This window comes from Pimephales promelas, chromosome 3 (genome assembly GCF_988280905.1).
Source record: "Pimephales promelas chromosome 3, fPimPro1.hap1.1, whole genome shotgun sequence".
NCBI lineage: Eukaryota > Metazoa > Chordata > Actinopteri > Cypriniformes > Leuciscidae > Pimephales > Pimephales promelas.
In genome coordinates, this window is record NC_142771.1 from 17,557,472 (window position 1) to 17,574,187 (window position 16,716).

Genomic DNA, 16,716 nt, shown 5'->3' on the forward strand with positions numbered 1-16,716 from the left:
ATCATAACATCCACTTTCTCTGACCATGACTGTGGAGCTAAGGAAAAGAATGGAAAAGGTGGAGATAATTGGCCTCAAGCTTTTCAAGTCATAATCCACCCCTGCTTCATTATGTAGTATTTTATTTGCTGTCCATGTATCACATTTTACTGCTGACATAACATTTTACTGATACAGTAACAGTATATGTGTAGATATAGATATACACTGAAGTGTAGCAGAGTGATATAGTGCTCAGTCGCTGGCATCTTATACAGATCCATTAGTAGAATTTCATTTATTATTTATTCAATTTAGGGGATGCAACTTATGGCCAACAATCATCTCAATTTTTCTGTGGTTTTCATAAAGCAGCATTATATCTTCATCATTATGAGATAAATTAAATCTCTCCTTGTGTTATTATTATTATTATTATTATATGCCTGTGTGTAGCATACAAGGGCAAAAATATTGAACAAAAATAAACAAAAGGTACATAAATTGCTGTAAAAATTAAACCATAATAAAACCTTAATAAAGCAAATCTGGCAAGCAAAACTAAATCTAAAATTCAAGTTAAATAACATAACCCCCCAAAGAAGAGACAGAAGTCTTAGACAGAAGAAGAGACAGAGACCTTCTCTCCTCAAAGGGAGAGGTCAAATTAGGCTTTTGAAATTAGCCTTTTGCCCTTTGAGGAGAGAAGGTCAAAAGCCTTTCAGAACTTTATGTAATTCAGATAGTTATTAAAGAACGAGTCACTTTTCTCCTCACGTCAGCTTTCTTATGAGTCCTGTCCTGAAGGAGAAATATTTTCCCCGAAACCGATGTTTCTGGTGGCCAATGGAGAGGCCTTTACAGGAGGCAACCAACATCTGGCCAAGTCCATCCATGAAGAACTCTGAGGAAAGGCAAGAATGCAGAGGATTGAATTTTCACGAATTCATATACAAATCCGATTTCACTAGACTATTAGCCTACAGTAATAGACCAACATGAAATAAAATAATTTCAATAATGCTATAGTTTCCAAACAAACAATGCTCAGCCGTAATCACTTAAATTAGTAAAAGTTGAATTTACAAACTTTACAAAATTTTAAGACATGGGGATATCAGTAAGCAAAACTATCCACACAGTCAGTGTCATGTCCTGTGAATGTCCTCACAACAGAAAAAAACAAAAATGCTTACTGGAACTGCCTCCATAATCTCTATAAAGCTCTCAATCCGGGTCTCATCCAAAAATACAAAGTCATCATCAACCCACAGGGAGTAGTTGGTGGTGGACTTGTAATACATCCAGATTCCTCCCTGCAAACCAGCTCTGAAAAAAAAAAAATCAATCATCAGCAGCAGAAACAGTGGATAGTAATCAATAGTCGTATCAGTTAACAGCAGGGCATAAAATACCAAAAAAAAAAAAACACTGTAAATGTAGACGATTGGTTAAAGAGCCCCTATTATGGATTTTTGAAAATGACTGTTCATATAGTGTGGAATATAGCGCTAAGGGAATGAAAACATCCTGCAAAGATTTATATCTGAGAGTGCACCATATATAAAGTTATTGTCTTTCAAAAGTGAGAGTCGACTCTGAGTCTATGAAATTAATTGTTATCTAAAAATTAATATGATTTTTTAATGATTTTAAATTAATTGTTGGATCGCTATAACTTGAATGACTGTCAACTGTTGAATGAATGAGTGTGAAGTATGTCAAGTCGCTTTGTTTACTTCGAACCTGTAAGTCGCGCCCACTTTTGACGCAAGGCCTCATGGGGCATAGGAAACTTGTGGATAATCCTGGTTATGGGCGTTCCGTTGCCAACAGTCTCTGCCTACGGTTTACCGATAACAACTGACTGGGTCATTTGACCAATCGCCGCAGATTCGCGTCACTCAAAGGAGGTGTTTGGGAAAATGAATCGTCGAACGAATCATTTGGGAGTCGTTGAGTAAATCAGTAAAAAATAAATGCATATTATAAGACAAATAAAGTGTTTTTTATCCTTGCATGCACGTTAAACTGTTTTTGGGAACTCCTAAAACAAAAATAGGAACATTTCAAATGCTATGATAGGGGCTCTTTAAATCGAGTTTTTTTGCAAGTTCAAATCCAGAATATTTTGATTTTTGTGTTCGGTCTGAATACTCGATTCTGATTTTGCTGGAAGGTGCTCTCTCAAATCGTGTAATGCACAAGTAGCCTATAGTTCCAGTCAGCTAAATCGCGTTTCAAGGCTATATTAATGTGCTGTCTTCATTGAAGCGCACACACAGAGATTAGAGATTGCGCTCTGTACACACATAAACATTGAGGAGAACAGAAACGTCTTGCGACCTTTTACAAATAAACTAGCTTCACTCCATTATATTTCTCGGCATCGAGGCAACCTCTCTGTTTTTGAAGAATTTAAACTCGCAGCTTCACACCAGGACCGTTCACTGAATGATGAAAACTATTTCGGTGTCCACACCAGCTGTTGATGTTGCTCCGTTTATAAGAGCGAGCTGTAAAGATTTGTCATCAGCCACTTTAAATGCTCAAGCTCTTTAAAGCAGTATAAATTATGATTGGCTATACAAAATGTTTATCGGCTGGAAAAAATGGTTCCTAAAAAGTGATTCCAATTATGTTGTTCCTCTGTGCCACTATTGTTACAGTTTTTGTGTGAACTCTGCTGTTCTATTGTATTTAGAGCGATTTTTGGAACAATTTCTTTATCATTATCATAGTTATCATCCTTAGTGTAAACAGGCCTTAAAGGTGCAGTATGTAAGAATTACCCAAGTACCTGGTCGAATTCAAAATACTGGAGATCATCGTTTGTTCCACCACCTGCTCCTGGACGCCGTTCACACAGGTTGCCAGTTTGAGCACACACACAACAGAAACGAGCGTAATGGACAATGAAAATTGGCAATGTGCAGTATCACTGACCAAAACAATAACAAACATTCCAGCCTGGAAATACACATTTCTAAGTAATAAGGTAAAATAATGCCTAAAAGAATAGCATGCACAGGGTAAGGTTTGTGAAAGAGGAAATAAGATTGTAAGCGTAAAATACATTTGCATGCGTAAAGGTCTAAATTGCCCTTCAAGTGTAAGAAAAAATATTTGCAGCATTTAATTGTTATTTGTATTTTGAAGCGGCAGCTTCATGCTATGCAAAATAAATAAGATCTGTATTCTTCAGACTTTCATTTTTCCGCGCTTATGCTTTTGGCACGGTTTTGCAGCCAAAAGTATTGCAGGCCAGTGAACAGCAATCTGCAAGCAAAAACAACAGAGGCAGGAACTGCAAAACAGATGAATTGCGAAGAATCAAACTTTGTGTAAAAAATAAACTGTTGTAAAATGACTTGTTGTGTGCATTGGATAAATAACCTGATGTGTACAGTTGCATCTTTTACCTGTGCTTCCAGTTTTGGCAGGATTGTCTCCCTCACTGAGTTTTGCAAGCGCGAAGAGGAGGGCGGGTCCACCTTCATCATGTAGCCAATCAAATGAGCTTCTCTCTGACACTCGCTTTACTGTTATCTGATTGGTTCAATAAACACGCCGTCACCAGTACACAACTTCATCTTTATTTGGCTCAGAAATTTTCTCATTGCCGAAATGGTACTTATAATGCACACACATACATGTTAAATAAACAAATAAATGAACAAATAACTAAATAAATAAATCATGATTGCTTAATAGGCTGACTTAGAACAGATGTAGACATCCTTGTTTAATTTATCCACGTTTAGTTGGTGTTGTGGTCTACATTTATCTCGGTTGAGATGTGGCTTGGGAAAGGGTAAAAAAAAAATACAGTGTCGCCCAGCCTCTCGGTACCTAGTGTTAGACTTGCATGTACCCCATGCACACCGTTTGACCATTTTAAACTTAAAATGACAAGAAAAATTAATGAAAACTGACTAACTGCAATGCATTTCAATGGACGTGGAAGCAGAGAATGAGTGTATTGGGTTAGCTGCGCACTGTGATTGGCTCATCACGTTTGAAGGCGTGGCTTAGCCCAGTTCACAAACATCCCAGTTCTTGCATGGCCAGAATACTCACCAGACATATCACCCATTGAGCATGTTTGGGAGTTGGGATGCTCTGGATTGGTGTATATGAGCGTATGTTCCAGGTCCTGCCAATATCCAGCAATTTCTCACAGCCATTGGAGAGTCGACTTGATCAACACTACGCGAAGGAGATGTTTTGCATTGTGTGAAAAATTATTGGCCAGATATTGTGGTTTGCGGTAGGTGGTATGCCATACGGAACCGTTTGGCACTGAAACTGCTTTATAACGCACCAGTGGGGCTCGACAGCCATTATCAAAGGGGTTGGCGCGTATGGTTGGGTTGCGTGTGATTGTGGTTAGGTCTCTGTAAGGGTCAGTAAGCAGGGCTGAGTTGAGTGGGGGACTGAGGGGGGGTGACTCTAGGACGCCAGGGTCACTGTCGAGCCCTCTTGAGGTGTCGTGGGCTAGTCGACGAAACTCAGGTAATTTCCATACCTGAATTAGCCATGGTAGGTTTTTCAGTTTGCTATACAACCATTAACCATGCACATAATTAAAAATTAATACATTTACGCTCAGGAAAAAAACACGCCAAATTTTTTTTTTTTTTTGAAGGGTAAAACTTAAATCTAAAGGACAATTATTATTACATTTTATATGAAAAGAAACACTCCAATGAAAAATACAGTTCCAGCTGCTTCAGTGCTTGGAGCCCTATATAAAAGACTTTTGTAAAAGACTCCAAATTATTGCCCACACATTATTGCATCACATTTTTGCCCATTTTGTAAACATTTTGCAAATTTCTTAGATGAAGTAACACCATTATTGCACATATATCATATTTATACTACTGCACTCTCAGAAAATGTACAAAATTGTACTCTAAAACATTTACTGTTTACCTTGGACTTGAGGTATGTATTGCTACTCTGATATGCAACTTTTCAGGGGTAAAAAAAAAAAAAAGGTAACACTTTATTTTACGACCCGCAAACAACTGTGCAAGTACACTGAAATTACGGTGTACATTTCTGTAATTATAGTGTACTTCCGTGTAAGTATAAGGAAACAATATGTTAAGTTTTGGGTAATAAAGGGGTATCAAGCACCACTTTAATTTACAGCCCGCAGGAGTTACACTTACCCTGTAACTACGCAGAACAAGGGGGTAACAAACGATTCTTACTATGTAGCAATACGAAACAACACGCGCTGTAATAATTACAGAGAAAGGTACTGTAACCTAAAAAAAAAAAAAACCTAAAAAAAAACTTTTGATTAGGCTACACATTATATTTGCCATGACATTTAAGTGGCATTGCAATTCAATGGGATAAGGTACTAATTACCACATGGTAAGGTCTAAATTAAAATTATAGCAAAAACAAATTATTTTGACTTAACATTAAGTAATCTAGTAAGAAATGTCAATAAATTTAATTTTTATCATAGTATATATATATACAGTATATATGTGTGTGTGTGTGTGTGTGTGTGTGTGTGTGTGTGTGTGCGTTTAATTTTTAACCCACAGATGTCAAAATTACCCTGTAATATTGCACATGAACATGTTTTGCCAGAAATGTGATATGTTTTATAAACAACAGACGTACAATTTTTGCCTGGAATATATTAACAGAATAGGTACCTGTTATTTTTTAACTAATTAAATAATTTGCTTGTATATCTGCTTGTTACCCCCTTATTACCCCAAACTTAACATATTGTTCCCTTATAACATAACTACACGGAAGTATACTAAAATTACAGAAACGTACACCGTAATTTCAGTGTACTTATACAGTTGTTTGCGGGTCGTAAAATAAAGTGTTACCAAAAAAAAAAGTATTTTCAAGGGAACTACCTGTGACATAAACCTCTAAACAAAAAAAAAAAAAAACAGTCCAAGTGTCTATATTTAATGAGGGGCATTTATTTTATTGCACAACAGTAACCCACAGTAATAAATGATAAAAGATATAAATTGAAAATATTTATTTGTTCTCTTAAATCAGTTCTCCTCCTGAAGACAAAAACTTGGCTTAATTTTTGTTGATGGTTGATTCCTCTGATTGAATGGCTGATTGTATTAAAATGTCACACAATTTCACTACTCTTTTCTGTACCAAAACACTTCCTATGTGAACATTCCTCATATCCATTCATTCAATCACTTCGACAATAAGTAAAATGATGTTCGCTCTCTGTGGGTGAATGATCACCTTTCTCCTCAAAAGTCCCTCAGTACTTCATGCATTTCAAATAATTCCTGAAGTACATATGGGCCAATTTGTTTTTTCCATCACTTCGTCCTGGAAACCTAAATTTTCTGTATTTGCCTTGTTTACGTTTCTTCTGGTGGCCGACTACAAGTCCTTTGCAAGAGGCAATCAACAAATCTCCGAGACCATCAACAAAAAACTCTGTGGGGGTTTATGTCAGAGAGACAGCAGAAAATGAGCATTCATAAAAAGACACTTAAGAAGTTTAAAGGGATAGTTCTCCCAAAAATGAAAATTATCCCAGAATTTACTCACCCACAAGCCATACTAGGTGTATATGACTTTTCTTTCAGCCAAACAAAAGTATATAATAGCTCTAAGCTTTATAATGGGTGAATATAGTGAATAGAGTTTTTGATTGAATGTTTTGATCCATTCATCATAAATCTAATCCAAATGACTCCAGGGGGTTAATAAAGACCTTCTGAAGCGAATTGTTTTTGTAAGAAAAATATCAATAGTTATAAATCACATGCTTCCGGTAAAAGTACGCGATTCTAGTTCCGGCGGAAGTGACCTCGGACCCTGCGCATGAGGTAGGACTCATGGTTCAAACTAATAGGTCTGGGCAACAACCTCAAGCTCTTTAAAAAAAAAAAAAAAATCGCGTTTTAGACTTCTAATTTGTGACTGGTGTTTTGTTCTGTACTCTGCGCTTCTGCATTTGTCAATACGTTGGGTCAATTTGTCAGGTCAGAGGTCACTCTTCCGCCGGAACTAGAATCTCATACGTCCATTACCGGAAGCATGTGATTATATTTAGGAACTTTATTTAAACTGCAGTTTAAATACAATTAATATAACTCCTATTGTGTTTGCCCGAAAGAAGAAAGTCATATACACCATTTTTGGGTGAACAAAATATATACTGAATTTCAACCATCTATATTTTACCAAGACCAATAAACTGCAATGCAGGAAGACAAGAAGGATAGCTGATCATCCTTGCAGTGTCAAAAACACATGTGACCATGTGCCACCCCCACTTTTGATATTGATCCATATACCGTATTGTTCCAAATATAAGACAAACCTGAATATAAAACGCATCATTCTTAGGCCGCGTCAAAATGGCCGCTTCAAAGACATTGACAGGCAAGTATATCAGTACGGAGCCGATAAAGAAATGAGGTCCTCGCTGGTGGATAAGTTCAGCTCTTTGGCGATATCCAGTGCCTTCATCTGGATGACGGCTCGGTTTATAGGCAGCCCCTCATTTCTTTTATTCGGCTATGTACTGACACACTTGCCACTTTTAGGACCGCAGTAAGCTTTACTTTAACTGTTAGCATTTAAGACTCGTCTTTTAGGGTTTGCCATCTTATAGCATTCTGACACACTGTATTTCTTGGCTGCTTAATGAGAGTTGTTTAATGACTCCGCTGTGTTTATCACCATGCTCTGTTCTGGACGGCCATTCGCCATCATTTGGCACCGTAAACTGAGGGTAGTTTACAGGGGTGGGCAGCTTCAGTCCTGAGGGGTACACTGATTTTACACGCATTTAGCTATTGTTGCGGGTGTTTTATTGATTTCTAAAAGTCTAAAACATGAATACAAGACAACCCCATTTTTTCAGATGTATTTCCAAGAAACGGAATTATATTTGGAACAACACTGCATATATTGGAAACCTCTAGTAAGGTAATAATCTGAAATGAGCATCATGTATTTTAATCTGAAAACCGAGATGTACCCACCAGTATGACCCACCCTCTTCAGAAACGGATCAAAGCCAACCCGTCGCACCGCATCTGTCCGTGCCAGGAAGTAGTTAACGACCCCATCTACAAAGAAGCAGCTTTTAAAGCCTGGGACTGATTGATGGCTCTTCCCATGAAAACATCTGAGACAACCGCCCTCCTCTTCATCCCCTTCCTCGTACTAAAAGCGGAAATGGAACAGATTTTTTTCCACTGCACCACCAACCTGGAAAGAGAGTGAGGGAAAACCTGTTCCTATGCTTGAAATGAGCCAGTATCATTACTGCATTATATTGAACAGTTTGATAGCTAGAGAATAGATCATCTTTCCTGCATCCAGTCAGAATAAACACTAACACGCAGTTAGGGAGCGGAGATCATATCCATATCGGATATCTGGGAAAGAACTATTGGTCTCATTCACGATTGATTTGGAAAATTATTCAGGTTTACTCACAGGAAAACTTCACTTGAAAAACTTCCACATAATTCACGACATGCATCCATACACACAAAATTCTTCTTAACCTTGTGGCGGTCTTAATAAATTTGGAGTATTCTAAATGAGTGACAACATGCCTCAGTTAGTAAATTGGATAAAACACTGCATATAGAAATGGTTTGCAAACATACAATGAGATACACCAACCCGATCTCATGACCAAATCGTACGAATTCGACGAATGATTAAAAAGTGGCTAATTCGTAACAATTCATGCGACCTCACTTGTACAAATTAGTACGATTTCGCTAAATCGTAGATATTTTACGAATTGGCCAATTCGTATGAATTCGTACGAATGACCTACCCCTTACCCCGCCCCTAAACCTACCCATCACGTGGGTTTAGACAAATCGTACGAATTCGTAAGAGTGAGGTTGTACGGATTAGTACGAATTAGACACTTTTTAATCATTCGAATTCGTACGAATTGGTCGTGAGATAGCGTAGGATACACACACAGAGAAATACACTTCAGAATATCTATGTATAAAATGTAATCCTAATACGTTTATAAAAGCCAAGTTGTTCCTACATTTTGCGTAAATTGATTTTAGTAAAACTTTTGTACACAGATATCACAAATTATAAAAATAATTCTCTTTACTGACCACATCCAGTTCTGGAACTTTCTCCATTATCTCCACGAATCTTTCAATCCGTGTATTGTTATTGAATATGTAGTCATCATCAACCCACAGGAAGTATTTAGTGGTGACTTGAGAAACAGCCAGATTTCTTCCCGCAAACCAGCCCTAAGTAAACAAAAAAAGAGAAATGATGGGTTTATCTCAGTTGGCAGCCACAAAAAGCAATTTTATATTGTGTTTTAGATCATCCTCAGTCATTTTGCAGTAAAAGTGTAATATAGGCATTTTCACAGGGTAATTATCTTAATCAGATAATTGTTGAAAATTCTCAGTAATCGCTAATTTGCCTGTAGCTGTGTTTACATCTGTGGTTAAAGTTGTTTACTTAGTTATAATTTACTGCTGGAACATTATTAGCATCCATGTATATTGATGTCATTATTGATTCCTTTATCTCGAATGCATGATTCTATCTCAGGTCGCGCACATGCGCTCTGTTGTTTACATCTCGGCTCTACGGCATGCAGCAGTCAATGCTCGCATGCACAGCTCGTGCACAGCTCGTGTACAGCATTAGCGATTAGCGCACAAACATCTGTTCCCACTCTTTTAAGTATATTATCCTAGAGATTGTATTGTTATTTCACCGCTATTCGTCAGTATTTTACCAGATAAGTTCATTTCTATTGTGTGTTTTATATAGGCCTACGTTTGTGTTCACAGAACCACACATCTGCACATTTAATAAAACAACGATTTGGAATATATCCTGAGTGAGACATCATTGTTCTGACCGGACAAACTGTAGCCTTCAGCCAAACCTGAACTAGCAATTAGAGTGAATAGTCACAAGATTTTTCAATGTAACTATTTTTATAAAATGAATCCTTTTTTTATTGCCTGTGTTTGAAGGGGTTGTAATCACACATTGCAACGATCCACTTTTCGGGTTTTGCCATTACCTCTGAAGGCCAATATTCTTATTTGTATGCGAGGTCTCCGGGTCGGATTTCCTGCGAAATCCATCAAAAGTGACGTGCATGCGCGCTCCCGAGTCCCGAGCCTCTCTATCCTACAGTCTATCATGCGAACAACGGCACTTCAGCTGACGACATGGAGTCTGATAACTAGGGATGCACCGAAATGAAAATTCTTGGCCGAAACCGAAAACCGAAAAAGAGGAAACCAAGGCCGAAAACCGAAAACCGAAACACCGAAAGAAATTATGCCAATTATTAGTATCATGGCATTTATGGCTATGACTGTGTACAAACTTTACTAAAATCAAGGCATTGCAATTGCATAAATTAATATAACATTTTCAAAGAATAAATCAATTACAAATTATGCAAATATATATTTAGCACAATGCACAGTATAAAATAAAATTCAAACTAAAATGTTTAACTTGACCCCACTTATGTGTACACTAAATAATAATCTACTGGCCTGCAGAAAGGTTTTAAAATGAAACGTTCTCTCAAAAACAAAGCCGAGCGCAAACTTCTCATCACATTAGCACCCAGTTTGCATGTCTAAATTAGTTACATTTTAAAAAATTTAGCATACAATATAAAAAGCCTTTTTAAATGAACAATGGTCCATGTTTAATACAAATGTACATGAAACTTAATGAAACATTTTTAGTGAATGTAGAAAATATTTAAGAGAGCATTAATTTAGTTCTATACATGTTCCCATATACATATTTTTTTTGTAATGTCACAAGTAATAATCTCAGGGTTTACTGGGTTTTACATGATTATTTTTGTATTGGTGGTGGAATACTAAAAAATAAACATTGTCATGTATTTATCTGTCTTCTTCTCACCGATTCCTGATGGTTAAGTTACTTGAGTCGTCCCCTGTCGTTTCAAGGAATAGTAACAGTTACAACGGAGAGCGCGTCAAGTATAAACGCCTCGACCGTTTGGAGCGGTGCACGCGCTGTTTGTGGAGACTCGCGCTGCCTTGTTTACTTTTGCCTGCCTCCGCAGCGCGAGTCTAATTTATAATTTTTAATTGTTTCCTGCTCTAAACAATGCGTGCCGCCATGACGACGACTCCGGTTCCGAGCGGGTCAAGAGCGGTGCGCGCGCTGTCTGTGGAGACTCGCGCTGCCTTGTTTACTTTCGCCTGCCTCCGCAGCGCGTGTCTCCACAGACAGCGCGCGCACCGCTCTTGATCCGCTCGCAACCGGTGTCGTTGTCATGGCACCCCCCAATAACCCCCCAAAACGTCCTGCCTCCAGCACAACACAGACTCCAACACAAACTCCACATAAATATATATATATATAAAAAGAAGTTATCTGCTCAAGCTCGTCAGGCAAAACGTGAATCTGATCGACTCCGGATGAAAACGCGGATCAACATAGTAAACTCAAGTGAAATAACAAGGTACAACATTACATGAATACAAAATAATGTTAGTATAACATTTAGTATGTAACTTATTTTATTTACTAGATCTAACGTACTGACTGTCGTCATCCCACTACCATATTGTTTATACACATTTCCAGACGCGTTCAGTACAGTAATGTTACTTCCTACGATCTTACTGAAACTGTTCAGTTTAGTTCACTAACCGTTTTCATTATCATATTATACATTCACCTATGTTGACATTGCTGATTGTGAAAGATACACGAATAGTTAGAGAAATGGCTTATGCTATATAACATCAGATGTCGGCTAAATGCAGTTTATTGTAACATTATCATGATATTATATGATCATGGAACGAGCACAGAGCATTACTTCAACGTCAAGCTGATAAAAGTAGGCTATTATTGTACCTGCAGTGGGAGTTTACATTAGTTTCCAGCATGTGTGATAATTTCGCGTTGCGTTGAAAGTCTCCGTGTAGCTGGTAGTGAATGATTGCTCGCTCTTGAGATTGAGCACGAGCACGAGCGCTCTTGTTGCATTCTGAAACATCACCGCTAGAGGTCACTAAACGTCGCATACAGCACCTTTAAACGGTAGTAATTAAACAGCTGGCTGACCGTGGCCATTCATGATTGGTCACTTGCCTGTTGCCTGGCTACCAGTTTCTAGCTGGCCAAGCACATTATTTGAGTGTGATCAACACAAATTAATAATAAAATTAAAGAAATTTGGCCCAATGGTGGAAAAGCAGCCATTGGCTACTCCAGTTGACATGTTTTCCGTCGCCATTTTTCCCCTCAAACACTGAAACAACCGTTTATATAACGTACACATTACACGTTTCCGTAGCTAATCAAATCACATAAATATGAGGGACACGATTGGCTGTCGTTTGCTAAGCATCTAGCCCATATCATTCCCCACAATGCGGAGTTAACAGCACTGAGTTGACATTAAAACTGGGGTTTAGTATGACGATAACATGGAGTTGAGCACTGCATGAAAAGCCCTTATATGCCACTGTGGCCTTAAAGTATTTACCTGTGCAGGAGGCATGATGTAGTGCTCTACGTTGCTGCCAGTCACCTTTTCTGGTGTCAGACTGTCATCTGCAACAATGATCTTGATTTTGGGGTAAAGCTGTCGGATACTGTTGATGAGGACGTTCAGCTCTTCATATCTCAGAAAGGTCTTTGTTGTTATGGTTACCTGTGAGTTAATATCTAAAGTTGAGAAAGAAAGGGGAGGGTCATTAGACCTAATCTCGATTTGTGTGCGTTTATTTATTTTTTGTGGTCTTACCTGTCCCTGGGTCGTACAAAACAGGAACTGAGGGTCTCTTGATCACAATGGAAAATATGGCCTCATAGTCCTCAAAAGAAAAATGAACTAAGGAAACAAGGAAACATGGATTTGGATATGTTATTTTAAAAAACGGTAAGTTTAAAATGTAAATTAAAAGTAAATTAGGCTAGAGAGCTCAATAGATGCATATTATAGCTCACACCCATTTTCTGAACTTAATGGACAGCAGACATTACCCAGATCTTTAGTCTTGACACGGTAGATAGTGCTGGTGTAAGTCACTCTGGACAGCAGATCATTGAGTTGTGTGAGGCTGCTAGATGAGATGCTCAGTTCACTCTGACCCTGTCCATCCACCTGCTGTCCATCCAGAACATCCTCTACTGAGAGCACTCCGCTCTTCACACTCAAAGACACCTGTCACACAAAAGCGGTATTAATGGACCTTCAGTGTAATATTCATCAATTACTGGACACTTCTCCTGCAAAGAAAGTAACCAGCCGTCTTGAGTTTGCATTTCAAAAATTGAGAACTCAGACCTTTACTGCGAACATAAAATCAGAGAACCCCAAAGGACCTCACAAAAATTCCAAAACAAACCTTATATAGTTTTCTTCTTTGTGCATGCAGAGCCAAACCTGTGAAAATGGGCAGTTTGACAATTCATGTTACATGAATAAATAAGGATGACTACAATTCTAAAATGATTTGAAAGTGCATTCTTACCCGTTCATTACATCTCATGTTCTAATTCAGTTTGAAGATACAGTAAATTACTCATTTTAAAAGAATGTCTGCATGTTGTTGCACATGACGTTTAGCATCTAACATCCCAAAACAGACCAAGTGTCTTAAAGTAAAATATCTCAGGTCTGAAACATGTATTAAATGAAGGAAAGAGTTTTACCTGGTATCACTCTTTTTGTAAGAGGTGGCACTTCGAAACCCTGGGTGGGATATTGGAGGGGCGAGTTAGCTTGGGCAAGTATAAGTGAGTCCATCTTTGTCCCCATTCTAAGAAAAACAGAATTAGAAATTTTAGAATTAAGACAAACCAAAACTGATTAAGGGGCAGGAACTGGAATTGCACTTTTGACCTGAGCTGGTATTTCTGGTATTCCTCCGTTCGACGTCTCTGAAGATCTTTCAGTTCACCCACTTGCACATTCTGCGCAAGTACACCAAATCCATTACAGGAACAAGAGGAGCGATTTTTACTGGGAAATGACCCAATGCTGAGGTCATATTTGAAAAAATTATAGGGCAATAATAAGGAAACATTTCACAGATAACAACATAGACTAAATATGGTATTCTGAATAAATAACCAACCACTGACCTTTGTTTAGGAAAGACTTGAAGGTACCTTTTGCTAAAAAGACAAAAAGGTTAACCATGAAAATTTTTCCAATGCCAGAAGAGGAAAAACAACTAAATTGAAAACTGACAAAGAAATGACAAGAGACACCGTAGTAGGGTCATACCCTAATGGAAACAGTCTGTTTGTGACATCTGTAACATCCAGAAATCCTTGTTGTACACTGTAAATACTCAATGCAGTAATACTGAGCCCAATCAGAAATAACTTCCAGAGAATGTTCATTTCTGGAGATTACCTGAAAGGAAGATGTGTTAACACAGGCAGTGAAATGGAATACTTTTAAAATGTAATATAAATAAAACTGAAAACAGAACAAAATAGTGAAGAACATATTTGCAACTTGTTTTTTAATGACAGATACCTTGCACATTCAAGTTTAAAATGGCCACGCCTTCTCTTACATTAATTTGGAAATATTAACCCTTTCATGCATGAAAGAGAGTGGTCGCAAACGCAAGAGGTGCAGATAAATGGAATGTATTCAGTGACTGAATTTCAGTCACAATAGAATTTAGGCAGTCTGTCATTGTGAGGGAAAAAAAACAAAACAAAAACAAAACAAAAAACAATAACGAAGCCGTTTTCATCATATTAGGCATGTGTATGCTGTATTCGTGCAATAAAGTTCAGCTTGCGGAGGGGAAGAGAACCTGTGAGAAAAAGAAAGAGCGATAGAGGAGAGAGCGGGTATAATCCCTCTTTTGTAGCCTAGTAGCCTAATATACATGCTAATAAGCAACTTCTTAATAGTGGACCCTAAACTAAAGTGTTAAAAATCATGCCCCATTAAAAAGAAAGTCAGAATCGCCCCTGCTGGACAGAAACTGTGAGAGAGACACGACTCGACTGATATAGACTCACATGAATCAGAGTGTTGTCTAATAACTCCACAAACGTAATGGGGCAAGCAATAATCGGTCAAAAAACAAAAACAAAACCAGGACTAAATATGAATAGCAAGAAAGATGAGAACAAAGGAGAAGCAGGTGCGATCTCAATCATCGTGCGCTCTGATTGCGATTGCGAACAGGTGGACTGGGTGCAGGAAAACAAACCTAACTCAAGACAAACACACACAAATATAATAGGCATATACGGCTTAAATTGTTGCAAGCTCAACCGAGTTAGTTCCCATTCAACCAGTTCCCATTTAACTTCGCATGTCTTTGTTATAGTGTGATTTCATCAAAGATCTACAACTGTTGCTTACAACTCTGTAAACCTTTAACGTTATCAAATACAGTCGATGGCGGAAACACATTAGATGATAATAACCCTTATTAGATGATAATTCTGATTAAGTTAAAAAATTCTGATTAAGACCGGATTACAAGTAGCACAAATATCATAGCCGCCTGATCAGATAACTTTTTGATGAAACGATCAAAGTTAAGGGTAACATGCATTTCGTAGGCTATTCAGATTACTTTACATATGTAACGAGTGAAGTAGGCTAATAATGCAATACAAGTATACATTATATGTTGCCTAATCGCATTACTTTTTTGATAACAGACAAAAAGTTACTGCAGATGAAGTAGCCTATTAACAGTCATAATTTCAGAAATAGTAATTGCAGCTGAAATATATCTAGTGATTCATGACGTTAATTTAGTGTAGCCTATTTAAGGCCGGAGACACACTGGCTGCGTGAGGTGTCCGTTTTTATTTCGGCTCCCATGTAGCACACTGCCTGCATGACACGCGCGTCTCGAGGCGTGAGCCTAGCGAAAAACGCGTGCATGAAATAGAACCGACGCCTATTTTTCACGACACGCAAGCGTTTTGGAAGCGTGTCCAGGCAAAAACAATATTTTGTACACGAATAAATATTTAAAAAAAATAAATTTTGATGTTTGAAAGTCTAGGTTGACAATTTCCTTTATCAATGCAATTTAAACAAATAATAATATTATCGATTTTCAATTATTGCCATTATTTTTGCCTACATATAATTTTATGTAATTTTTATTTAAACAATCGAGTCCTACAGAGGTCATAGAATAACATATGAATAAAATAGCCTACTCACCTTAAATCCACACGAAAAAATATTTCCTTTCGAATCCGGTCAGACTTCAATATAAAAAAAGAGTTTGTCTATAAAGTACTGAACTGTTTTACAACAAGCCTATACTGGTTGAATTCTTCACCTCTATTAATAGAAAATAAGCTCAGTTCTTCAGCGTTTCGCGGGGTCTTTTGAAAACGTGCAAATGAAAATGTAATTTTTAGGCTACGTTAGCTACTACTGCTACTTGTCAAAATAAATGAATTGCTAGTTCTATCATAACGAAACGAACTGAACCAGTGCAAAGGGTGAAAATGTGTTTTCTTTCATGTGAATAAGGGCAGCAGTTACGTATACTCTAAAATTAATCATTTCATGCACATTTAAATCCTATTTCCATATTTTCTAATACAAAATTAGCACGTTTTCAAAGGCTACAAATAAAATTTAAGTAGCGTGTTGGCTACATTAAATAGCTAGGCTACAAATAATAAAGTAGGCTAAATTAATTCGTTTTATCATCTCAAATTACA

General features: G+C 37.6%; 1 protein-coding gene across 1 annotated transcript; it reads right to left on the reverse strand.

The window, feature by feature from the left end:
- Positions 1-5,995: 5,995 nt before the first annotated feature.
- On the reverse strand, positions 5,996-15,357 carry LOC120490085 (beta-1,4 N-acetylgalactosaminyltransferase 1). Its single transcript, XM_039687463.2, is given in 12 exon segments — positions 5,996-6,438; positions 7,998-8,226; positions 9,114-9,257; positions 12,527-12,708; positions 12,788-12,874; positions 13,027-13,207; positions 13,392-13,429; positions 13,699-13,805; positions 13,889-14,026; positions 14,131-14,163; positions 14,276-14,407; positions 15,034-15,357. Coding segments are annotated over 11 exon segments (1,440 nt in total). The 5' UTR covers positions 14,395-14,407; positions 15,034-15,357; the 3' UTR covers positions 5,996-6,256.
- Between the last annotated feature and the right edge of the window lie 1,359 nt (positions 15,358-16,716).